At 40.2% G+C, this 25,066-nt stretch overlaps 1 protein-coding gene across 5 annotated transcripts; it reads left to right on the forward strand.

Annotated features, from left to right (window-relative positions):
- The first annotated feature begins 162 nt into the window (after window positions 1-162).
- zc3h7a (zinc finger CCCH-type containing 7A) lies at window positions 163-24,171 on the forward strand. Of its 5 annotated transcripts, XM_076264951.1 has the most exons (23): window positions 176-328; window positions 1,997-2,099; window positions 2,723-2,762; window positions 2,872-3,069; window positions 3,475-3,633; window positions 3,772-3,852; window positions 6,510-6,563; window positions 6,677-6,716; window positions 6,828-7,207; window positions 7,695-7,938; window positions 8,245-8,330; window positions 8,434-8,584; window positions 8,681-8,839; window positions 12,300-12,505; window positions 12,792-12,892; window positions 13,714-13,895; window positions 14,235-14,308; window positions 15,451-15,587; window positions 15,683-15,788; window positions 18,282-18,390; window positions 19,478-19,611; window positions 23,045-23,208; window positions 23,390-24,171. In XM_076264951.1, the coding sequence occupies exons 2-23, from the start codon at window positions 2,032-2,034 to the stop codon at window positions 23,577-23,579; spliced, it is 3,063 nt and encodes a 1,020-aa protein (XP_076121066.1). In that variant the 5' UTR covers window positions 176-328; window positions 1,997-2,031; the 3' UTR covers window positions 23,580-24,171. The 5 variants fall into 5 exon arrangements, with proteins under 5 accessions (XP_076121068.1, XP_076121063.1, XP_076121066.1 ...); XM_076264953.1 differs by lacking the exons at window positions 23,045-23,208; window positions 23,390-24,171 and adding an exon at window positions 22,568-23,033 and having other exon boundaries at window positions 163-328; window positions 8,305-8,330; XM_076264948.1 differs by lacking the exons at window positions 23,045-23,208; window positions 23,390-24,171 and adding an exon at window positions 22,568-23,033 and having other exon boundaries at window positions 166-328.
- The last annotated feature ends 895 nt before the right edge of the window (window positions 24,172-25,066 follow it).

A 25,066-nucleotide genomic window follows, 5' to 3' on the forward strand; every position in this document is an offset into this window, starting at 1 on the left:
AAAAGAGCACTTGTCAAGGAATAAACAAATGTAGGCTACTTGTCATCAGGTTGGAACCTAGCCCGTCTCTGACAGGTCTCCGACTACACACACGCGTGTTCTTCACGCTGCGGTTGCACTTGGTGGTCATCGTTGGGGGGAGCTGTTTCACAAAAGCGAGGGACAACAATTTGGATGGTGCGAAGCAAGCGATCATGAAAATGGTCTAGTAGATCACATTGCCTGAACAGTCCGAATTCGCCGAAAGGAATAGCTAGCTAATTTCTTTGATGTCTAGAAGCTAACTTTGGATTTGAAAAGAAGCTGGTTCATCATAAAGTTGGCAAAGGTGGGTACTCGACATACTTTAAGATGAGAGTGATATATTCTTTTTGTAGATCAGTTTCAGGAAGGCTCACAGAAAGCTCAAAATACATCTTGCGCGGCAAAACCACAAAGCTAGCCAGCTAGTTCGTGCTAGCTTGTCCGCATTGTACTTTTATGGCCAGTTAACTGTCTGGCGAGGTTAGCTTTGTTCTGTTCCCTTTAAACTGCTCTAAGCGTGTAGCACAAGAACAATCATTCTCTGTGCTGTCTGGGCAGTTTTGTAGTTATTGTATCAGAGCTAGTTAGCCATTTTATGCAAATATGATAGCGTGTTTGCATAATATTTTAGATGTTAGTAGACACAGGTAAAATATACAGACCAAATATATCTAACTGTTAGCGAACGTAAAAACGTATCTGCCCTCTGAACTCCGTTAATGTAGCCTATATTAACAGCTGCTATAGACGGATTTTACAAATGTGTCCTGAATATTAGCCATTCAGCTATGACAGGAGAGTAAAACATATCTGTAAGATTACTTGCTAGTCTGCTACCAAGTTAGACATGCTAGTTTCAGCAGTTGTGCACTTCGTATTCCATGCCACCCACTTTGGTAAAGTTATTGCTGTGCGGGAGAAAATGTCAGCTTGGCACAACACTTCGTATCGTCAGCTTATTCATTTAGCTAGATTTGTCCCAAACCCTGTTGAGTTCTCCGTGAAATGCAATTGAAATGATATAAGAAGATACAGTGGATCAATCCTGTTAATTTAATAAATTGACAAAAGCATGTCTCGTTCTAGCGTCATGCATGTTGGTAACGTTAAGTTACGTGAAGTTTAGCCAAATGGTTTCCTATCGCTATGTAACGAATCGTTAGCATTTCACAAAACAGGAAGTGATTCACTCTCGTAGAGTCAAGAATTCGTCACCACATAGTGCTACAGTTTATTTACGTGGCTAAGAGTTCAAGACTTTTGTCTGAGATAGGGGTATGTATGTTTCCCTCGGTCTTCATGATTAATTGAAATGTACACCACGTGGAACCGCCAAGGTGTTTGTCAATGAGGTCATGAGGTCAGATTGGTAAATAATTATGTCTTGCTTTATATCTTCCTCTTTACGAATGTGTAGGGTTATGCTTTTCTAGGAAACAGCAGGCATTATATGGACCCTTTCAAGAGAGTTCCATTATCAGCATCATAGTTGGCCCCACAAGACTTCCTTTTTAACATTCCATATGTTATCTTAATGCAGAGGAAGTAGATTGGGGCCCAAATAGAACGTTCGAGCATTGTTTTTGTTTACCTTGTTGAAAGGGTCTATACCGAATCAGCTAGGTTAGTTTTATATTGTAGCGCATATAGCTTAATTTTGAGAAGCCAAGAAATGTACTTAATTAGATTAGAATCAGAATTGAATTGAATAGTCCTTGTGGAGAGTACTACAAAACCAACGAAATGCAGTTAGCATGTAAGCAGAAGTGCAAAAGAGCAGACTTACAGAAAGTGCAGTTATATTGACCTAGTGTTACAATAAGGCTGGTGTTATAACATACAGTTTAAAAAGTTTAAAGTTACGGTAAATACATTATGTAAACATCAATGTGCATAATTGATCATTGGTGTGGGAGAGAAACATAAAGGAGAGACTCACACCTACAGTTTTTAACTGAAATTTCTATTGTAGGTGACTCCAAATTGGTCCTGACGGCACATGGAAACATGTCTCAACTTTGTCAGGACAGAAGCAGCCGGTGGCAAGAAATCCAGAAAGGGCTGCAATTCATACAGTGAGTGTGAAAGTTGTCACTGGGAATGTTATTCATGAACTTCTCCCAGACTGAGACTATGATATGGCTAAATGGACTATATATATATATAATTTTTCTACTTTTTTGATATTTTTTTTATCTGTGAAGCGACCTTGGGTGTCCTGAAAGGCGTTTTTAAATAAAATGTATTATTATTAGGGAAAGAGCCAAGAAAACCAATCACACCACCAGTCAATTGTTTTGTGAGCAGCCATTGACCTACATTTAAGATAGAAGAACTAGTGGTGAATGAACTTACCCTGCTTTGGGGAAAGACTATTGGTGACTGTGTTAATGCAGTGTAAATCATGGACATTTCACATCTCCTACCCCAAGGGTCTAAGGATTGCCACCTCAAGCCCCTGTGGAGATCTAATGCATCATCTCACAGCAGTGCTGCTAGCATCAGTTAATCTGCAGGGAACTGAAGCATATGCCTGTGTCCATGTGGGCATCTAATTGTTTACTCCCACTACAAATCACTTGACAAAATCATCATCACTCAGAATCACCAGGGATATTTGCCTCGTGTGATTTTCTTGTGTCATTATTACCTGTGTTTATTGCTATTTTCTTACTATTGTTTGTTTGACTGTATGCAGATCTCCATTGCCATACCCTGGAACACAAGATGAATATGAGGTTTGACTTTTTTTTCTTTTTTTCTTATCCACATTTAATCACATCCCTGACTGACATTATTTGTTAATTAACTCAGCAATAATAAGGCTGTTTTTATTGGTTTTGTCAGGTATTTATCCAGGCCCTTGTAAAGAACTTGTTCGGCGAGGGAAATGATGTATTCAGTGAAGGCGAATGGGCGAGATCAGTAGAACTGTACACAGAGGCCTTAAATATTACAGAGTATGCAGAGTCAGAGGATATTGTCATATCTACTGCAACGAGGGAAAAGATTTTTGCAAATCGTGCGGCTGCCTACTTAAACATTGTGAGTATGATTGGAAAGTGCTGTCTCACACTGTCCATCTATGTCCTTAAAAAGCGATCATGACGATGACGGATGTCCAAAAATTATATAAAAAGGATGAAAAATGTATATGCCAGAGTTCAATTAAATTGTCAACATCAAGTGAATATGTAAAACAAATATGCTACTACACCATGAATAGTTAGTTAGTGACTGCTGTTATATCAAAAGTATATAGTTTATGATAATTAGATAAAATATAAAAACAGCAATGACCATTTTTCAATGGAGAGGAGGAGTGTGTGTTCATATTTTCAATTTTAGTTCAGATAGGAGAAGGGAAATGGCAAATGTTAATCAGTGAATCTGCATTAGCCCAATAATTGCATTCAGTGTTGTGTTAAGTCTTGCTTTGACCTGTTTTAGGGTTTATATGACCAAGCTTTGGAGGACTGTGAAAAAACTCTGGAGTTAAATGATGGCAATTATCGGGCGCTTTATCGCAAAGCCAGATCTCTGAAGGAGATGGGGCGACACGCAGAGGCCTATGATGCAGTGGCCAAATGTTCACTTGCAGCGCCCCAGGTAGGTCATGCACTCAGTGGAAGGCTGATCATGTTTTCCTGTTTAGAATAGAACATGCAGCCGTTAAACATACATGTGTGTGTGTGTGTGTGTGTTTATATGTGTGTTTTAATGTAATCCTCCTTGTTCGACTCCTAGGATTCTAAAGTAATTCAGCTCACACATGAACTTGCTCAGATGTTAGGATTAAAAATTCGCAAAGCCTACATCAGAAGCAAGGTAAGACCATCATCTCATTTTTGTTTGAAGTTATCTTTAGCACACAAAGGCCCACCGAGTTTGGCAGCGATGTCTCCATGTTATAAATGCTTTTCTCCCATTCTGGTGTAGTAAATGTCTCCGGCAATATGGGACGTGCGTGCGGGAAAAGCTACACTGCCGCTCAAAAGTTTGGGGTCACTTAGAAATTTCCATTCCACTCAATTATAGACAGAATACCAGCTGAAATCAGTGGCATTGTTTTTTTAATCAGGGCAGCAGATTACATTATGTGCTTACATAATTGCAAAAGGGTTCTTCAATGTTTTCTTAGTTAGCCTTGTAAAATGATATCAGATTAGTAGAAAGAATGTGCCTTTGGACATTGGATGAATGGTTGCTGAAATTGAGCATCTGTATACTTATGTAGATATTGCATTAAAGATCAGCCATTTACAACATTAATGATGAAAACAAGGGCATTTCTAAGTGACTCCAAACTATTATCACAGAGTAGGCTATCACATTGGGATTCCAATGCAATTAAACACAATTCAGCGTGACTCAATATGTAATATCACATATGTTTTGCTCAAAATCGTATTAGCCTACTAGAAAGATTAACGAAAGAACAGCCTGGTCGGATGTTATAGAGTATTTAAAACGGGTCTAAAAAACTACAACCATGTTTTCGTGAATTTAATTGTTTGGAAGAGCAGAAGAAATGTAGGCCTGCATATAAGCATATTTTTTGAAAAACTATTTAGATGCGCAATATTGAGATTTCATAGGATACTGTAATCTCGTCTCGACGCATTCCATTTAAGGTATTGCTCAACAGCGCTATTGGTCAGCCTTAACCAAATCTTTTATCAATCAACTTTAGTCAGTGGCTCTGCCCACTCACTGCCTGTGATCACACCTTCCAGCTGGCAATTCTCTTGCGCAATACTGCGCATGCTCCAGAATATTTGCCAGTAGTGCTCGGCAGTATAACCAAAAATGCATATCACTGTATTTGTCAGAATTCTAACAGTTTCACGGTATATGACAGTATTTTTTTTTCATGCATAATCAGGTGTTCACAGCATTTTCTACTGGTTGAGAAAGGAATTACTGCAGTAGATTGACTTAGGATGGTCTATTTTACTGTCATGATGAGTGAATATTGTAGAATAATTCCACACTAGTAGTAATAAAGGTTTGCATGGCCCCAGAAAATGATGCTGTTTACAAAGAAGAGCCACTCATGATTCTAATGAAGTGAACTTTTACTGTGCAAATTTCACGAACATCTCTTGTGCAATACTGCGCATGCTCCACCATATTTGCTAGTGACACATGGCTGCCAAACTGGGGGCCATAGTCTGACTACTTTTCAGCCGTTTGAGTGTCATGTGAAGTGATGCTTGTGATTGTGGTAGGCTTACGTGTTCATACAACAGAATGAAAGACTTATTTACTTAATTTACAGCCAGTCATACTGTATACATACTAGGGGTGTCACGATTCTCCAAATCCTCGATTCGATGCAATTTTCGATTTTAAAGTCACGATTCGATTCGATTTTCGATCTTTTTTTCAACATTGCTATTAATGCATTACTTGTATGTTATTTACTCTTTTTGGCCTTTTCCTTTTCTGTTTGGGGGGGGGGGGGGCTTTTATTTTGAAACCGCTTTTTATTTTGAAACCGTTCCAACCGCGAGGTTGTAATGTAAACAGAACCAACATTAGGTTAAAACAGAGACGTGAACATAGTGAAATGAAACAACACAGAATTATAATTTGATCGTTTCAGCACACTTCGAAGAGATCCAAGGTTAGTGTTCATGGATACTTATCAATGTGCATTTTAAGCCTTAAAGTAACTTTGGACTGTAACTAGATCATCTTTTCACTTGCTAAGTTGAGTAGGGTAAGTTAGTTTTAATTGACGTGAATGAACGAGTACTTCCACACCGGTGATTTCAAAGTAGCAAGAGGGGCTTTGATTTCGGTAGGTTGATGTGTATATTTTAACTGGCTGCAGCCTAAAATTAGAGGAGTGTTGATGCTGCAGTTCAGCACGTGCGTTTGTGCGTCTTGGCATACATGCTGGATGTGACATTGGGGGTGTGGCTGCATCGTCGATTCTACTTTTAAATTCGAAGTTCGAGATTAAGATGTAATTTCGAACGATTTCGATATAAAATCGAAATCGTGACACCCTTAATACATACCCATATGCTGATTGGCTAAATAGTGTCTCATTCACTCAGAATAGGCATAATTTGAGTGTGGTTGATGGACCAACCATAGAATCAGATAAGCTTAGGTAAGTGTTTTATGTGGGTTGTATATAACAATACACTACTACACAGTCAAAAGTATTGGGATGCCTTTCATTACACCCTTGGGATAAAATGGTATGTCATTGAAGTTTGTGTGGGTGTAATGGCAAGTGTCCCAATACTTTTGTCTATATAGTGTATGTCTGTTTCCATGGTTAGGCAATCTTTTTTTTTTATATTGTATGTGATAGTGGCAGTTGGATTTTATAATTCCTGAAACACTCAATATAAAATATATTTTAAAATGTTGAAACACCAAAATAATTCAGAATTGTCAGCGGAAAAGAAAGTTTTCAACATTGTCTGCGATTCATACGATTCATTTGTTTCTTATTTCTCCCACAGCCTGCCTTAAATATTTTACCTGGTTCAAGTATATCAAGTGCTTCAAATGAAAAGGTGAGATCGTACTTGTGCATTGTTTTATTAATAGGTGTTGAGACTTGAAAAACAATTGTTGTAATATATTAATCTATTACCATTGCCTTCTTAAATGTTTGTTTATGTTGCAGTGTTCTAATGGATCGGTATCCGTGGATGATATTGAAATGGGTAGGAGGACTTACTGTTATTATTGACTATTTTCTCTAGGATTTGAGGTATTCACACACACACACACACACACACACACACAAACTCTTTTTTTTTTATCCTGTCCTCCAGATGTGTCCCGGGTCTCCATGGAGACAGCTGGCCCAGTGCCAGTCCCTTCTCAGCTGTCCACCGAGATGCCAACCTCGATGCCAAGCGCAGTGCCTGTCCACAGCGCGCCCCCAGCGGGACTCCCGGCCTTCGAGAAGGCAGAGCCCGAGCCCGACCCCCTCACCGTTGTCTCCTCAATCTCCTCCATCATGCCTCCCGCGGCCCCTGGGGAGTCCCTCAGCCACGAGTCGGGGCCCCTGACCAACCACATGCTGGTGAATGGGAACCGAGCCCATGAATTGTATCAGGTACCAGAGCCCCACCTGGACTTCGACTCCAAGATCATTGGGGACGACTTGGATGACCTTTTGGACAACGTCACGCATGAGCAGTCCACAGAGGTATGACGAGGATCTCGAGTGTTTTGAGTGCTGACTGAGTAAAGCCTCATTCAGATATGTGGTGATTTTCTTGTTGCCATAGAAGTTGAAATTAGTTCAACTTTATCCTGTGCCATTTCGTGTCCCCAACATTTATTTAACCTTTTAATCACTATAAGCCTTTGAACCCCATTCCATGGTCTCTCATTGCTACACCAGTGCTAGCCTCTTCCTGCCTGAATACGAATTAACTGGAGATGCTGTCTGGATATAATGTAAGAGTTGCACCTCAATCAAACTGGTGAGGAAGAGCATGAGGAACAGGCTCTCATTTCCAGTCAGCAGCCAGAAGGACTTTTTTGTTTGCTGCCTGCCATTTTGTGGCTCGGTCTGGCCTGCCCTGCATTTTTGATTCAGCCAGGATGCAGTTCCTCATATCTAAGAAAACCGGTTACATTGAAACGTCATAAGTGTCCTCTCTGTTTGTCCCCCCCCACCCCCCTCGCAGGTCATTCCCATAGTGGACGGTCCCCTGCCTCTACCCACCAGCATGTCCTCTGTCGGAGCTATGTCCAGCACTCTCTTCATGCCCCCTCACATGGCCCACCACCACCACCCTTTCCTGGCACAGCAGTGCACGGTCACCCTCCCTCCGCCTTACCACAAGCCTAATCCCTACTCTATCGGCCTGGACCCATTCCCCTCAGCGCTGGACTCTCTAGACTGTCTGTCTCTCTCAGATGCACAAACAGGTATTATTATTATAATAATACTAATAATAATACATTTTATTTATTAAGTGCCTTTTTAAGACACCCAGGGTTGCTTCAACAGCTCAGAAAATTAAGACGCAAACAATTTTGAAAAATAGTTATTTAATTGGCTGAAATGCCCATAGGTTATGATGGTTTTATGATGCATTGTTTGTTTTATATGTAGTGTATTCGCTAATAGGGGTTTCTGAATGAAGGGTTTACAAGCTGAGGCGGCCTTTGCTTTGTGTCTTATTGATGTGTAATAACAGTTTGTGGAAATGGTTTTTGTTCCCTATGCTGTAGACGACGCTAAAATTACTTCCCATTCTCTTTTCAATTTTGCTTCACCTCCTGGGAATCCAGGCTTTCCTCAACATCCCATCATGCCTGTAAGGATGCTTTTCCACTTACTATCTGCTGGGTTTTTGTGTAAGGGTAGCAAATGACCGGGAAAACTGAAGACTAATTTGTATCCTCTTCACTCCCCTGCAGATAAACACCAATGATAAGCCCTTATTTCCTCCGATTGGGGTGGCCTTAAATGCCCCTGAGTCAAATATATCACGGGTGGATTTGTCCAAAAATCCCCTCGCTGAGACTCATGACTTTAGACAAGCATGTGCAGCATGTTATGTGAAAACAGGTAAGTGTCTTGTCCTACACACACTCTCAGTAGGCAGTAGTCAAACACACACACACACACACAGAATTCTGTATTGGTCTTTTTTATTTTTTGTAGGTCCTGGAGTATTGGACTATACCCACTATACAGATGAGCACAAATGCAGAAAAGATATTTTGCTTGGAAGAATCAAGTATTCAGGGAACAACGTGTGGAAGCTTATTCGACCCAGGCCAACCAAGACCCAGTATGTGGGGCCGTATTACATATGCAAAGGTAACATCACCTGGTCTTTTCCTGTGTCTTCTTTTTTCCGTCTATCCTTTTACATTTGTAATGGTTTGTGTCCTGCCAACAAAAGGAATCACAGTGCTTTGTGTACAAAATACTACTGATTGGTATACAGACTTGACTTGGAGGAATACCTCAATAATCCCCTTTGTGCCCATACAGTACAACAGCAGTAGTGTCTATGCATATTGTCCCAAGAATAGTATGCTTCATTGGCAACCAGAGTGACCGATGACATAGCATTAGGGTTTGGAGGTTAATCTCAAGGTGGCGAAATCTTGATGGTGCGGCTGTCTTGAACTTGAGCTTGCTCTGCCACCTGTTTAATATGATCATAACATCCTGTAGACACACCCAGCTGAGCTGAGACCCCTTTCTCTTTTGAAAAATGAAAATGTGTAGGATCATTACACCATGAAGGAAATGGACTGTGGAGAGAGGCTATGAAGCAACCTGTTGTTGTCAGTCAGGGTGACATTTAGAAAAACAAAATAGTTGAAGGGTGAGCACAAATCAGGGCCTGTTTTAGATGGCCTTTAACCTGGGGAAGTGCCACCAGCAGGTTAGGCAACACAACAAGGTCAGTGGTCTAAAAGCTAGGACTATTCAATTACGAAAAGTCGGGCCAGATTTTCAAACCAAGAAGGTTAGCTGGGCCAGTCATTTCTGCGGTGAAGCCGCTCGTAATGACACATTTTAAAAACAACACAAAAAATGTATTAAAAAACATGTAATTGTTTCTTTTTTACTTTGGTCTGTTTGCACAGCAAAAACTGAACTTTTTTCCACTTACAAAAGAAAAAAAACTGACTTTTGAAGCACATCTTGCCTATAGGCCTAACTAGGCTACATATCTGACCTAGGCATATCACAAAGTGCATAAAACAAAATAGTGCACAATATTAGCAATAACCAGGGTTCCCGCGAGTCTTAAAAGCATTGAATTTATGAATTTGGAAATAATACCTTAAAAAGACTTGAAAATGTCTTGAATTTTGATATCTGGGTCTTAAAATTTGTGCAGTAGCCTATGGAACTTCTCCGTATCGCATTCTCCTCAAAAGTTTCGTTTGTCAACCACTATTATTTTGATTAAATAACGAGTGGCGGAACCAATAATTGAGAACCCAACGCTGCCCCGGGTCACTTTGCTACAGCACTACAACACAGACCACAAGCAACAAGCCAAGCAGAAGCGAGAAAAATCAAAGAAAATCTAAGCAGAACACAAGAAAGTTTGTACCATAACGCAGAGTATTGTGTGTACATTGATGAGGGGGAAATTATTGAATCCATTTTAAGATGAGTCTGAAACATAACGAAATGTGGAAAACTTGAAAGGTTTTGAAAACTATTACGGATGCACTGTATATGCACAATTGAGCAGTATCAGTTTTGTCTGTTGACTCATCTACTGTTATAAACATGTTATCGCTGGTCTCCTAACAGCGTCTCATACACATCTGTAGCAAGAATTTCAAACCTAAAAACGTTGGAAGCGTCCGACGGGTAAGTTTTTTTTTTTTTTTTTTTTTTTTGTCGTCATTTATCACCTCATTCATGACGGCCAGCATACAGTCCTTCGGGGAGTCTGTGAATGGCCTTTTCTTTTTTGCTAAGATCCAGGAAACACGAAGGGATGCTGCGGTAGCTCTCTGTCTGGGCTGTGAATGACTGCAAAATGGTAGTACTGCTCCTGTTGCAATAAAACTCCAATGACACCATACTCGGGAAAATTGAATTGAATAGCCCTCGTCTGAGCATTACCTAGTTAGGTTAGCAGGCTCTAGATTGGAGAAAGATGGGTGGAGGGTCTAAATTCTGAAATAAGTTCACAAGAACTGGTGACTGTTGCCCGTGAGATCTAATATAAGCAGTGAACAAGTCAGGGTTGTTGCTTCATGAACCAGTATTCAGATGCAGTCTGAAGTCATTTTCATATATTCAGTCGAGTTGTTCAGAGTTAGAATCAGTTAATCAGGTTTTTCTATAGCATCTAAATTAGGGATCGACCGATTTTTTCAGGGCCGATACCGATATCAATTATTACCAAAACAGGAGGCAAATATGTAAAACCGACATGTCAGTTGTCAAAAAGGGGGGTAGGCCTAGATAGTAAAGACGATATGCTGCAAAAATTTCATTCAAAAAGCATTTACCGGTGATTATGCAAACTTTTCTTTCTACTTTTGATACACATTTGTCTATCAACTTGCATCACAAGTGTAAATCCTGTGTATCATGTTAATCCAAGAGCTGAGTGATCGCAATTATTTTCATAGACTAGGCCTACATAATGGGCTGTGCTTGTTAAGGGACCTGTCACAAAGAGGATGCTTTGCCATCGTGTGTGTGAGTGCACAAGAGGGGAGAGGGAGAGGAAGAGGTGCATGCGTGATGGCAAGTGTTACGGTTGAACAGTTTAACAAAACAGTTTTAAAATAGTTCTTAGGCTATTTAAGCATGCAATTTGATGCATGCTTAAATAGATGCATGATTTGTCCATATGTAGGCTATAACCTACACTTGTGTGAGCCTAAAAGGCACGTTAATAGCCAGCTCAGGACGCGATTTAGTTCAGGTCGGATTAAATTACGGATGGCCCTGGGTACCTGTAGTCTTTTCTGACAGTCCGTTTCAAAAAGGACAACTAAACTTTTTGACGTTCGCTATCGCATAATTTTGGACTTGTCTACTATGTAGGCCTAAGGGATAACGTCCACTGAGGAGTCCCGTTATTCACAATTAATGGACGAGGCGGAGGCAAAGAACTCCTGATGCGCGCAGCACCCGAGTTTGTAGGCTAACTAGTAAACAGCATATCACTAACGTGCATCAATCGGGAATTCGCTAAATGAAGGAAGTGGGTGCTTTACTTATTGATCCGGATGAAAGAGACAATAGCTTACAAAGTGGTGTTTTTGTAAATTCATTGTAGATGATTATGATTCATTGCAACTTCAGCAATGTAAGGTACCTTCCTTAACTTCGAAAAATAGCTCCGTACAGCTGAAGCCCTGTCTACAGTCTGCCTCAGTGAGAAACCTAAACTTTCTGTGTGTTCAGTCTTCGATCCTGATTGGCTCCATTCGTGGACAAATGATTCTAACAAATCAGACGGTGTAGTGGGTGGGACAATGCTCTTGACCACAGAGTAGCAAATGCAGGGAGTGAGAGACTCTTTAGACAAAGTAGCGCGTTTCATTCTTTATCCATTTCAATAGGCGTATCGTTGGGAAAAATGACCGATACCGATTTATTATAAAAATGCTAAATATCGGCCCTAATAATCGGCCCGGCCGATAATTGGTCGACCCCTAATCTACATAGTAACTGTTCATAATTTGATTGTGAATAACCTCAGTACAGATTTGCATTGCGCACGGGGTAACATTTTAATAGTCAAGTATAACAATCTATTAACATCCTTTTCTATTTTTTCCAGATGTTGCCATGGGGGAGGAGTGCAGATACCCTGGTCACTGTACATTTGCATACTGCCAGGAGGAGATTGATGTTTGGACACTGGAGCGTAAGGGCTTCATTAGCCGCGAGTTGCTTTGTGATCCGTTCGGCTCGATACGAACGGTCCACCTGACGATTCCCACAATCCTTCAGGAGCATCATGGGATATTTATGTTCCTCTGTGAGGTATGAGAACAGAAGACTCGTACACTGTATTCAACGTCTTTTTATATTGACAAGCTGAAAGAATGCTTTTGGAAACAGTCAGTCTTGTGTAGTGGCCTAGGCTGCTACAGTCTCAGAATGTAGAACAAAACAATCTCCTGGCCCTGGACCCTTATGACGTAGTCACATCCTGCTTTAGGACAGGTGTGACGGGTTGGATGGCTGTACTATTGTGAGTCATATTTGTAGAACACAAAAAAGGAGAAGGATAAATGTGTTTGACTGACACGTCTGTTCCCATTCCCAGGTGTGTTTTGATCACAAACCCAGAATCATCAGCAAGACCAACACCGAAAACCCGAGTCTGTGCTCTCATCCAGTGACAAAGCATAAATTTGAAGAGAAAAAGTAAGCAATGCCCACGCCCCCCCCCCCCCCCTTAACCTCCTCTAGCTCATGTCATATTACGGTGAATGTTGAGTTTTTCTCCTGTCCTTGAAAGTTGAAGGACCAGTGTTGTTCAAGAGTTGTTCTTTTTGCTCACTGTATAGTAGTGTTTCTGTATGTGTGTAGGCTGTTTCATTGTACATTACACTATAACTGCATAACTACCACTGTTTTAACCAAATTAAATATGGACGTTCTTATAATCATAAAAGTAGTTATGAACTGCTTTGGAATCAAAGTGTTGATGTAATCAGGGTTATGTTTACTAAAACACATAGTTTAGTACATAGCACAGTCAGAGTTTCTTATTTTAAAAGACAAAATGTGCATTCAAATTTGAATGGAAATCCAGATTCAGAAAGTGCAGCTAATACAGGTGCCTGGGAAGCCAGAGGGCTGCCCTGGTTGTGAGAAGTTAAACAACAAACCTACAATGATTTCAACATTTTGGAATTAGTGCTTGTTTGGTATTAAGTAATAATGAAAAGTAAAACTCCAGCTAATGCACGACTTCGTTTTTTGACAGACATTGTTCATTGATGGCCAGTAGGAGAAAGGGAAGCCGTTTCTGCTCAGTGCCGTCTCTGATTATATGCTGTCCTAGTGTCTGGTCTGACCCCTGATGCCTTAGTGTGTGGGGACCTAAGTACTTGTTCAAGCTGGGCTCTGTAAAGCAAGATGGGACGTATTGTTCCACTGTGGCACTGTATAGATTAGATTGAACTGCTCTGCAGCAGTCTGTGTGATGCATCCTGACTGTCTCCCCCCCCCCCCCCCAACAGGTGCCTGGTCCACATTCTGAAAGAGAACACAGTTCGCTACTCTAAGGTCCGGCCCCTCAATCTCCAGTGCCAAATGGACCTGTGCCGGCACGAGGTGCGCTATGGCTGCCAGCGCGAAGACTTCTGCTTCTACGCCCACAGCCTGGTCGAGCTCAAAGTGTGGATGCTCCAGTCCCAGCAAGGTGAGTCCCACGTCCCGCACCACCAGGCAGAAATTCGGAGACGCTCCAGGAGGCTTTGGCAAAGTCAAACGTCACTGTAAGGCCATGAAAATGAGAGTTTTGCATCCACTGCATGCATGTTCCAAAACATTTCTCCATTTTGACTGACCGATAAAATAACGAATAAGGGAAACGGCCGCAAGCATTTGAAAAATGTTGATGTAAATTTGTAGCTTTCATGCTCAAGGCCTAACCTTGGGAATTGAAGGGATGATCTTATACATTACCAGACTTATGTTGTAAAAGTTGCTGGAGTGTGGACATTAGATCTCTGAAGAATTGTTGGCTTTTTGTTTTAAGGTATTTCTCATGAAGGTATTGTTCAAGAGACCCGAAAGTATTGGAACATGGAGGCTAGTTCCCAAGGAATTCAGGTAAACCACCCAAAAAAACACAAAGTGAACACTAAGGCACTAAGTGCTAAATGGTACCCCAACTCCACAAATCTGTGTGTAGTACTGTGCAGTAGTGTGTTTGTTTCTATTTAGCAAAGAACGTGAGTACAACAGTAAATGTTGTTTGTTTCGTTGTTTTGCAGAATGTTTACAATGTAGTTCCCAAAAATGAGTAGATGGACCTAGGGTATGAAACGGTATGAAAATTTAACCTCACGCTTATAGTGACCAAAATTATCACGGTTTTCGGTATTATCACGGTATAAAAAGACGCAGAGTGGCTACATTATACAGTACACATTTTGAGGTGAAAATGTTCCGCCTTTTAAAATCAGGTGTAACCTAATCTGTATCGCAGTTAAATCCATCAATTAGACAACAGAATCAGTAGGGTACCCCAACTCCACAAATCTGTGTGTAGTACTGTGCAGTAGTGTGTTTGTTTCTATTTATCAAAAAATGTGAGTACAACAGTAAATGTTGTTTGTTTTGTTGTTTTGCAGAATGTTTACAATGTAGTTCCCAAAAATGAGTAGATGGACCTTTGGTAAAAGTAGGGAATTACACCCAGGCTACACCGGGTCCGCAACTGAAGTGCTCCGATCGAGGAGCGTAAAAATAGTTTTAGAAGACTGGTCTAATTTTTTTGGAACCTATATGCCGCCATCACGTCTGGTGAAGCCAGTTTCATTGATTATAGTGGAGGCTAATTATTGTAGCAGGCTGAATGGAACTTCTCAGTTACGGTGGCTACACACGCTTGCGTTGAATGCAGAGCTGGAGACGCATCTCGTTCACTTTACATGGGTTTACGTCATCCGCACCAACGGACGCAACGCAAGGCACCAGTCAATCAAATTACGGTTACGCTTCAAGGTATACACCATAGTACACATTCCCTGACTGTCGAGAAAACCCATCGGCATGCAGTAACACAATGCAAGCGTGTGAATCTAGGGTTACGTTCCAGGTGTGGCCTTACTATGAGAGTGACATATTCAATATACCTTAGTGACACACTTGGATGTCAACTAGGCTGAATTTATTTAAATCAGAGTTGCATAATAAACCTGTAAACCAATGCAATTAATCTTAAATGTAATCGAATGTTCTTTGTGCAGGAAATCCCTGCTGCATTGAGGAGGTTTGGGCCTCCAAACCTAAAGATGCAGTTTGTGTGTGGGCAGTGTTGGAGAAACGGCCAAGTCAGTGAGCCGGACAAGAACAGGAAATATTGTAGCGCAAAGGCCAGACATCCGTAAGTGACTGTCTCTTATGGAAGAGGACTTGATTTGGGTTGACGGGAGGGCAGCCAGACTTGATTCTAATCTAAATTTGTGCTCTCTGCATCAGATGGGCCAAAGACAGAAGAGTGGTCTTAGTAAGCTCCAACGAGCGCAGGAAGTGGACGACTGTCCGCCCCCTACCCACAAAGAAGCCTGTTCCTGCTCAGTTTGAGGTAGGTGGCAACTAGACTGTTGGACCATTGCTTATGTCAAACACTGACATACATGTAATATTACATATATGGGTCATTGACAAATAAGGCTTTTAAAAACGCGTTTTCAAAATAATCTTTCAAAATGGACAGAATGCATTTTTTTGAAGTTAAAAAGTTTAAACAATTTTCAGGGGTGCATTGGGGTACAATGGCTGCACAATATTTACAGAGGTACATTTTAAGACTATAATATTTGCAATTTCACCACCCAAAATTTGTCAGGAGGCGCAACCAAAAGTTTCTAAAAAAGCCCACATGTTTTTTTGGTAGGTATACCTGAGAGTGTCTACAGTGCTTAACACATTATTATTTTGTAGTTGACATTGGTATTAAAAAGTAACTTATTAATACTTTATTGTAGAGGGCGGGTATTTTGGTTTTCCTTTACTTACTTTACATTTAAAATGTGAAGAAATACTTAAAAAATGTAAAAAGTAGGCTATATTGTTTAATGAAATAATTAGGTAAAACACATTTTTCAACCATTTGTTCACTTTAATCTACTTTTTCTTGGTTTATATTAGTATTTTACTTGGTTGCACCACCTGACGATGTGGTTGCGCCACCTGACTTTTGCTATTAATTTCAAATTATACAGACATCTTCTTGGACACCTATATAACCTTTTGACTTTGCTAGCAAGTTCATCCATTCAATTTTCCAATACAATAAAGAGTTTTATATTAAAAAAATAAACATTTTCTTTGTTTTACATTGGTTGTACCTCCTGATATGTAAACAAATCCAACTAGCAAGTAGCTATTTTCTTTTATCAATATTTGAGAGTTTTACAAACGTTTCACTCCTCAGTAAAGGTCACTTGGGGTCCTCTTGATGAGGCAATATCCTGTTTTGTTCGGACGGTTGTGCTACCTGACATTTGAGGGTTTTAGATGACCAAAACATAAAATATATATTAAAATATTAAATATATTAAAATATATTTAAAATATATATTAAAATATATTTAAAATATATATTTAAATTATAATATGATATAATATGATAAACAGAAAATCTGTTCAAATTATACAGGTTTTATAGAATAAAATGATGCTTGTTATGAATAATTTAAAATTATTTTAAACCAAAGTAATGGACTCGGACACAGAAATCTGCATGTCATGTCACTGACCCATATACACTGGATCATTCAGGTGCACTTACGTGCCTTATGGGGTAAACACAGCTCTTCAGGAACCCTATGTCAACACAGAGGTGGGACTTTTTTCAGCCATATGTGGATGATTCAGACTCTGTCGGAATGCGAGGTTTTCAATTTGTCAAGGAAATTCTTATTCCATCCAACTTTTAACATTTTACTGTAGACCAAAGCACACCAAAGCAAAGAATTGTTCTGATATGTACAGTATGACACTTTCAAGAGGGGTGCCAGCTCTTCCTGAGACCCTGCACAGAGGTCTCGTCCATTTTTATTCTATTTAGTGAGCTCACGATTTATGTTTCAGTGGTAAATTACTGCTAGGGGGAGGAAGCTAGATAAAAGTATTTGTTTTTCAACATGGCTCATCTCAAAGGTTTTGACTCCGATAGGAATATTTTGGTGTACAGCACCTGGGTTTCAAGGATGAGGGCACTGGATTCTAGCTACCTTATCTGTCATTCATTAAATGTTTCTGAGCAGGAAAACACCCTCTTTAACTTCAACTTCTGCAGACTGGGTTTGTTTGAGCTTAAAACATTAAAACATCCACATCTACTGAAAACAGGTTGTTAAAGGAACATGCCAACTCTTTGGGAGGTTAGCCTATTTGCCACCAACCCTAAAAGTTAGATAAGATGATTCATACCCTTCTCTTCTCTTTGTATGCGATAACCCAGTTTGACATCTTTAGCCTAGCTTACACATTCACTGGATGTGTGTTACACCAGTTAGCCTATAGCTAAAGGGAGCTATAGGCTAAAGGGGGAGCTATATCTAAATGGAGCTATAGGCTAACTGGTATAGCCCACTTCCAGTAAAAGGTTGGCATGTTCCTTAAGCCACTGCTGTCTGGTACAATCTAATAATTTTTCATAATCAATGCCACACAATGCATGTATAGAATTTGCCATTAACAGTCCTTAAACCACTAATTTGAATATGCAGTGCAAACTACGCACTACTACTGTGCTGTGGAAACCATGCAGGGATAACAGGCAGTGCAAATATTTGCTGATTTATTGATGGTTGATAGATTGATTGTTAGCATTTTTTAACATCTAGAACAACATAACAGAGGTTGACTTGAGGTTGTTGTGTATAATCTTTAGAAATTTCATGGAAATTGTGTGACTTGAAAGGACCCACCATGTTTGCGTGTAGTGTTGTGTGGTATTTAATTAGCAAAATGTTTTTGCTCAGAAATGAAATTGGCATTGGTTGGTGCAATTAGAGCCCCTTTTTGGCAATAGGTTCACAGTTGTTTTCATTGATGTTTTCCCAAACAGATATGCATGCACATCTCCGCTGGTAAAAAATGCCAGTACATTGGAAACTGCAGCTTTGCCCACAGTGCAGAGGAGCGGGACTTGTGGACATACATGAAGGAGAACAGCAGTGAGTATCCCAACACGCACATCACGTTTCAGGGATAGTTTGAACAACTTTGAGCAACAGGAAGGAGGGCTGAGATTAGTTACTATGTTTACTGTTCTTGGATGTTTTTTTAATGTTATTTATAATAGTTATTTATTGACTGGTGCTGAGAGTGCCAAGGCACATTGTATTTCATTGCTGTGGTACTCTACTAAATATGCATATGACAATAAACCAGAGCTGGAGCATGAGCACCCGCCTCTAGGAGCTCATTCCCTCCCACTCATACTACAGATGGAGTGGAAGCAGTGGAGACCAATGTGTTACTCAGTGACAAAAGTGGGAGAACGTATGTGTTGCATAAAGTTCTAAAGCATTAAGCTCTAAAAGTTCTGATCCGATTTAAAGAACTTTCAAATAAAATTTCATAGCACCATATCTTGCAGGGTTCCCACAGGTCATGGAATTTCTGGAATATCATTGCATTTTAGAAAGTCTATTACAGACATGGAAAGTCAGGGAATTTGATCATTCTTGAGGCAAAGTCATGGAATATCAGGGAATTTTTGTTGTAGCAGTTTAAAATGTACTTCATACATTTATACAGATATATTTCCCAGCAGAAATATGGTTATTAGCTTTACTGCTTGTTTGAGTAGTTGTAGTTAGCCCAACTTTGTTTATTCAATGCCTATTTATTCATCTCCTACTCTAAAAAGTAAATGATTCTTGAACGCTCTGCGGCTGCTCTGAAATCTTTGGTCGGTATATTGTACCATTCATTATATACAGTAGTAGGTCATGGAATTTCAGGAAAAACCAGGATGGTCAGGAAAAGTCATGGATTTTACATTTGACTTAGAGTGGGAACCCTGATCCTGGTCCTTCTACGTGATGATCAGGGTGCAGGATTTGTTTCTACTTTTACAGTCCAATATAAATTAAACCAGTTTTCTTTATATTCTTTTATTTCTTTATTCTTTAATATATAAAATGAGCATCTCAAGTGTGTTTTTGTGAACATTGAGCTAGCCTCAGTTTCAATACAGCAGTTATTCATAACTCACTCAAGATTTTTCTGTGTGTGTTTGTGTGTTCCTGATTTAAGTTGGGGACATGGAGCAGCTGTATGACATGTGGCTTCAGTCTCAGCAACAGGGCTGGAGCATGGACAGTTCGAACTGCACCCTGCGGGAGAATGGCAAGCAGATCCACATGCCCACCGACTACGCAGAGGAAGTGGTAAGTCACAGAGTGAACCTGCATGAAGGGTGCACGGAGGGTGCACTATGTTTGCTTACCGCTTGAAAACAAGTCCATTTGAAACCACTGACTATCACTTTCACTCATCATTTCACAGACACATGCGATTTTAATACCTTCAAATGGAGTGAACCGAAGTCAACAGAGACCAAAGGCTACCTTTAAATAGCTGTTTCCAAATTATATTTTCATAATAACCTAATGTATCAGCCAATATACAGTATCATATTGTATTGTAGGATTATAGTTAATGGCTTCCTCCTCCATGAATTCAATACAAAGCATCTTCAGCTTGCTCATTCCTCCATCTATCTATATCATTACATTCACCCACCCATCCATCCTAGCACATGCTGCAATTAGCCATAACCCATGAGGTCATAGAGCAGCTTAAAATATATAGGCAATCTACATGTATTGCCCACTGTTAATGTTTTTCATTGTTTCACAACAGTAACTACCAAGCAACTATCTCAATTACCCAAACAACAATGAAGTAACCACTTTGCATGATACAAGAAAAATCCATAGCTCAAGTGTCCATTAGAAGACCTACGCACCAACTTTCTCTCCATCCAGCTACTTCAAACATCTCATTCATCCATTCAACTATCTGTCTATCAACATCCATGTCTAATTTAAAGCGGAATTCCAGAGTATTCAGGGTCGGTAGTTTACAAGTTCAAACTTTTGTTTGAGAGCAAAATGACATAAATTGGTGGAGTTTTGAGCAAGAACGTTGTTTGCATTAACAATGAATGGGCTTAAAGTGGAAGCTCTGGGGGCAACATAACTATCTTTGCATTATCTGTTTTAACTTTGTCGGTGGGTTGCACCAACAAGGATTACATTAATCTTGGTTTAGGCCTAAGCAAGGATTTGTAGATCTAGGTTTAAATTTAATTTGCGCTATGTTGCACCACTTAATTTTAAGCATGGTTTAACAAATCCACTAAAACCTTAACCTGTGACTAAAACCTTAATCCAGGTTAAAACTTAGTCCTTGTTGGTGCAACCCACTCTATATAATATAGTACATCACATTTTTTGCATTTTTATGCACTGGTAATTTCTTTGAATTGCATTTCTAGTAGGGCTGGGACAAAGCGTCGACGTAATCGATGACGTCGACGCAAAATATGAGCGTCGATTCGTCAAGCATAACGTGTGCTGCTAAATATTTTTAATTTTACACCTTCAGTGTTTTCCATACGTTGATTGATCTGTGGCTGGGCACCACAAAATCAAAACCGGCCACCACACATTGATGTTCTATGTTGTAGGCCTACTATTTAAATTAAAGATAAGATAAAATAATTTCATTGAGCTGCACTTTTTACTCACACAGCCTTTCCTCGCCCCGCCCGCTCTCTCTCGTAACAAGCCCGCTGCTCCTCCTCTGCATGTGCATTTAACAAAATATTCACGATTTTTGAAGGATTGTTGTTGCCACATAGAAGCACTGCATAGAACACAGTGGGCTAAATTGCTATTAAATCCGCTTAGCATCGTGACCATGCTGGGAAAATTTGCAGCATTAAAACTGCTGAGTTAAAGTTAAAGTAAACTCTGCTAAGGTCTTATCACAACACAGTACATTGAGGAGACTAAACTATGTTAAGTTACAGTATGCAATCAAGCAGTATCTCAAAGCTAACGTTAGAATACCGTTTGGGTGTCAAGCATGCTTACTTGCAGCTGCTTATTCGTTACTCATACAGGGCTCATTTTATTGACTCTGAATGTTTGCAAAATCCCGATGTAAATGGAAAAGTGTTTTCCAAGACTCAAAAGTGCTTGTCCAAAGGAGAAGTACGAACCGTTATCTGAACTAACTACGTTATGAATTGCATCCACACATCAGCAGCCTTTTAACTGTGTTAATGTTAATTGCAAGGATTCCCACACGAACGTCTTAAAATGACAGGCACTCAATTAGACATACACTACTGAACTTTATTGAATGCTACCTCTGACTAAGAATGCATTACTTTGCACTTGTATAGTCTTTTATTTTGGAATCTTAAGAGCAATAAACATGTATTGCAATGTTAAAGAATTCATGTTTTTTTCATTCAGATGTGAAACCAGTCATACATAACCAGATTGAATTCAGACACATACAACTTAATATTCTTTAAACTTCTGTGGGGCTCTGCAATGGAGCTTACTATCATATCTCATTAATAATCTCTTTTGGACACATCATATTGAGCATTCTATGAGACAAAAATGTGGCCTATTGTGGTGTAGCTGTAGTAGGAGGAAAACCAGGATTAAAGTTGCTTGTGGAAGTCTAGGAGTAAGTGGCTGTTCTGTTTTTTTTTTTGGTTGCTCTGTGTTTGCCTCCACATTTAAAAATTTGTAGTTCATGCTTTTTGTCCCTCCAGTTATTGAACCATCGAAGGGTTCAGATGCAAAAGCCTCTAAATGCCACCTATGTCAAAAATGAGATAAAGATGGTGAGGGGATGCTCTCCACACACAGTATTCGCTAATCAAATAATTTAACTTCTAAACCCACTAAATACCACTCTCTTCCTGGTCTAAAATATCGATTTATAGGCAAAAACCTATAGGAGACTGAATTTAAATGCTCATTTAAAAGAAAAGTGGTCAGACGGATTTAGAGGGTTTTGCATCTGAACTCTTGTGTGTGTGTGTGTGTGGTGTGTGTGTGTGTGTGTGTGTGTGTGGTGCATGTGTGTGTGTGCGTGTGTGGTGCTCTGTCTCTTCCTCTCTCCCACTCTCTCCCACTTGATCATGTCAGGCAGGGAACCACTGTTGTAGTTCATGCTTTTTGTCCCTCCAGTTATTTGAACCATCTCTCTGTCTCTTCCTCTCTCTGTGTGGTGTGTGTGGTGCATGTGTGTGTGTGTGTGTGTGTGTGGTGTGTGTGTGTGTGGTGCTCTCTCTCTCCCACTTGATCATGTCAGGCAGGGAACCACTGTTGTAGTTCATGCTTTTTGTCCCTCCAGTTATTGAACCATCTCTCTGTCTCTTCCTCTCTCTGTGTGGTGTGTGTGGTGCATGTGTGGTGTGTGTGGTGCATGCATGTGTGTGTGTGTGTGTGTGTGTGTGTCTCATGTCAGGCAGGGAACCACTGTTGTAGTTCATGCTTTTTGTCCCTCCAGTTATTGAACCATCTCTCTGTCTCTTCCTCTCTCTGTGTGGTGTGTGTGTGTGTGTGTGTGTGTGTGTGTGTGTGTGTGTGTGTGTGTGTGTGTGTGTCTCTCCCACTTGATCATGTCAGGCAGGGAACCACTGTTGTAGTTCATGCTTTTTGTCCCTCCAGTTATTGAACCATCTCTCTGTCTCTTCCTCTCTCTGTGTGTGTGATGTGTGTGTGGTGCGTGTGTGTGTGGTGCATGTGTGTGTGTGTGGTGCATGTGCGTGTGTGTGTCTCATGTCAGGCAGGGAACCACTGTTGGCTTTGCGGTAAGAACTGCAACAGCGAGAAGCAGTGGCAGCAGCACATCACGGCGGACAAACACAAGGAGAGAGTGTTCAACTCCGAGGACGACCAGAACTGCTGGCAGTATCGCTTCCCCACCGGCACATTCAAAGTTTGTGAAAGGTGAGAGGCGTCGCACGATTTACAGTATGCATGCTTGTGTGTGTGGCCACTGTCCTTGTTTCAGTCGTGTTTTGTTGCTTGTGATGGTGTTTGTTTTGTTTGTTTGTTTGTTTGTGCAAGGAAATGTACCATGTTACCAAAATGAATGAACTTGGGAATCTGTTCTTTGATTGCTTTGCAGATACCTTAAGGGCACTTGCACAGAAGAGGAACTGTGCAAGTTGGCTCATGGTGATGAGGAACTGAAAGAGTGGAAAGACAGAAGGGAATTCCTTTTGATGAAACTTGCCAAAGCCAGAAAAGATCATCTGATAGCACCCAATGACAATGACTTTGGCAAATATAGTTTTCTGCTTAAAGATATTAACTAACATTTTAATCATGATACACAATGCACGGGATGATATATAATAACACATGGTAAAAAGTACAAAGTAAGCCCTTTTTTTTCTAAAAAAATAGGGCTCACTTTTGGCGAGTTATAAAGGACCAAAAATAAAACAGGCCTGTTCTCTCGGTTCGGGGATTACGACAGAATTGGTACGTACAGAGGCGGCCTTGTGTTCTTAGTTATCATGGCTTTGTTGCTGTTATCACAGATTCAGATAGGTTACGCACCAATGCCTTTTTGCTGTCATGCTCCTGCCACAGGATTGACTTTGACTTTTTTCAGTTGGAATGATAAAGTGAAAGAGGTGCCAAAGGAAAATGGTGGAGCTTAGATCACCGAAAGCCTGAGTTCTGATAATGAAAGCCTTGAGGAGCAAGAATGTTCTCCCATGAAAGACAAACTGGTATTGTTGCAAAATCATTTGTTTTGGTTCTTAATTCCAGGGGTGGAATATTGAGATGTTTGAGGTATTCTGGTATTTTATTGTGTTTATTTTTATCCTCTTCTATAATGTTCTGCCTACCTGTCCACAATAAATCATTACCAGCAGATTTGTTTTCTGTTTAACAACAGGTTTGTGTTGCGTTGCTTTCTTGTAATAGGTTTTGTATGTAAAAGAAAGAACATTTACCACAACAAGGCATGAGTGATCTATCAATGACATACAAGGGTGTTTTTTCACAAAGTGACGCTTTTGTTTTTAGCTGTATGGTCGTGGCCAACAACTCCACAGTTCTGAATATTGTGTGCCTGGACCATATGTGGGCACACGTCCCGTTAATCACATAGTGAGTTCAAGGTCCTCTTAGCGAGCTCATTAGAAGAGACGCGCTGATGGACTGTCTCGCAGCCACCTGTGAAAGGCTGAATCATTTCTCTGCACTGCAGCATAAACACCTGGGGCGCTGTACTTGGCCTCCATCTGACCTTGTCCAGTGTTAAAAGTTTTGCTCTGTTTCCTCCTCTTTGTAGTGGTTAGATTCTGACCTCCCAAACACACACACACACGCCCCTCGTAATTAGGACATACCCTAAATGTCTAAGTTTGTTTTCTGACCGCATCAAGGCTGAACAGTATGTGAAGCAATTGTGCTTCTTAAATCCACTGATGATGAATCGTGGGGGCCATGTTCTGAAGCTGGATGTGGAGTAGGGCTGTACATGGAGGAATGACCTCTCATTTAGACACTGCGTTTCCAGCACAGAAAGCTCTCGTAATGAGCAGACACAGGTGCTGGTCATATAATTAGAATGTCATCAAAAAGTCGATTTATGTCAGTAATTCCATTCAAAAAGTGAAACGTGTATTATATTCATTACACACAGACTGATATATTTCAAGTGTTTTCTTTTAATTTTGATGATTATAACTGACAACAAATGAAAACCCCAAATTCAGTATCTCAGAAAATTTGAATATTGTGAAAAGGTTCAATATTGAAGACACCTGGTGCCACACTCTAATCA

This window comes from Alosa pseudoharengus, unplaced genomic scaffold (assembly GCF_046254945.1).
Source record: "Alosa pseudoharengus isolate Yale_2024_CS ecotype anadromous, Long Island Sound unplaced genomic scaffold, YU_APseudo_1.1 YU_APseudo_1.1_scf_4, whole genome shotgun sequence".
NCBI classification, from domain to species: Eukaryota; Metazoa; Chordata; class Actinopteri; order Clupeiformes; family Clupeidae; genus Alosa; species Alosa pseudoharengus.

Coding starts and splice junctions, on each gene's coding strand:
- zc3h7a (XM_076264948.1), top strand. CDS start 2,032: ATGTCTCAACTTTGTCAGGACAGAAGCAGCCGGTGGCAAGAAATCCAG. Junction 8,331..8,433: donor CTCAACATCCCATCATGCCT/GTAAGGATGCTT, acceptor ACTCCCCTGCAG/ATAAACACCAATGATAAGCC. Junction 15,789..18,281: donor CTGTTCCTGCTCAGTTTGAG/GTAGGTGGCAAC, acceptor TTTCCCAAACAG/ATATGCATGCACATCTCCGC.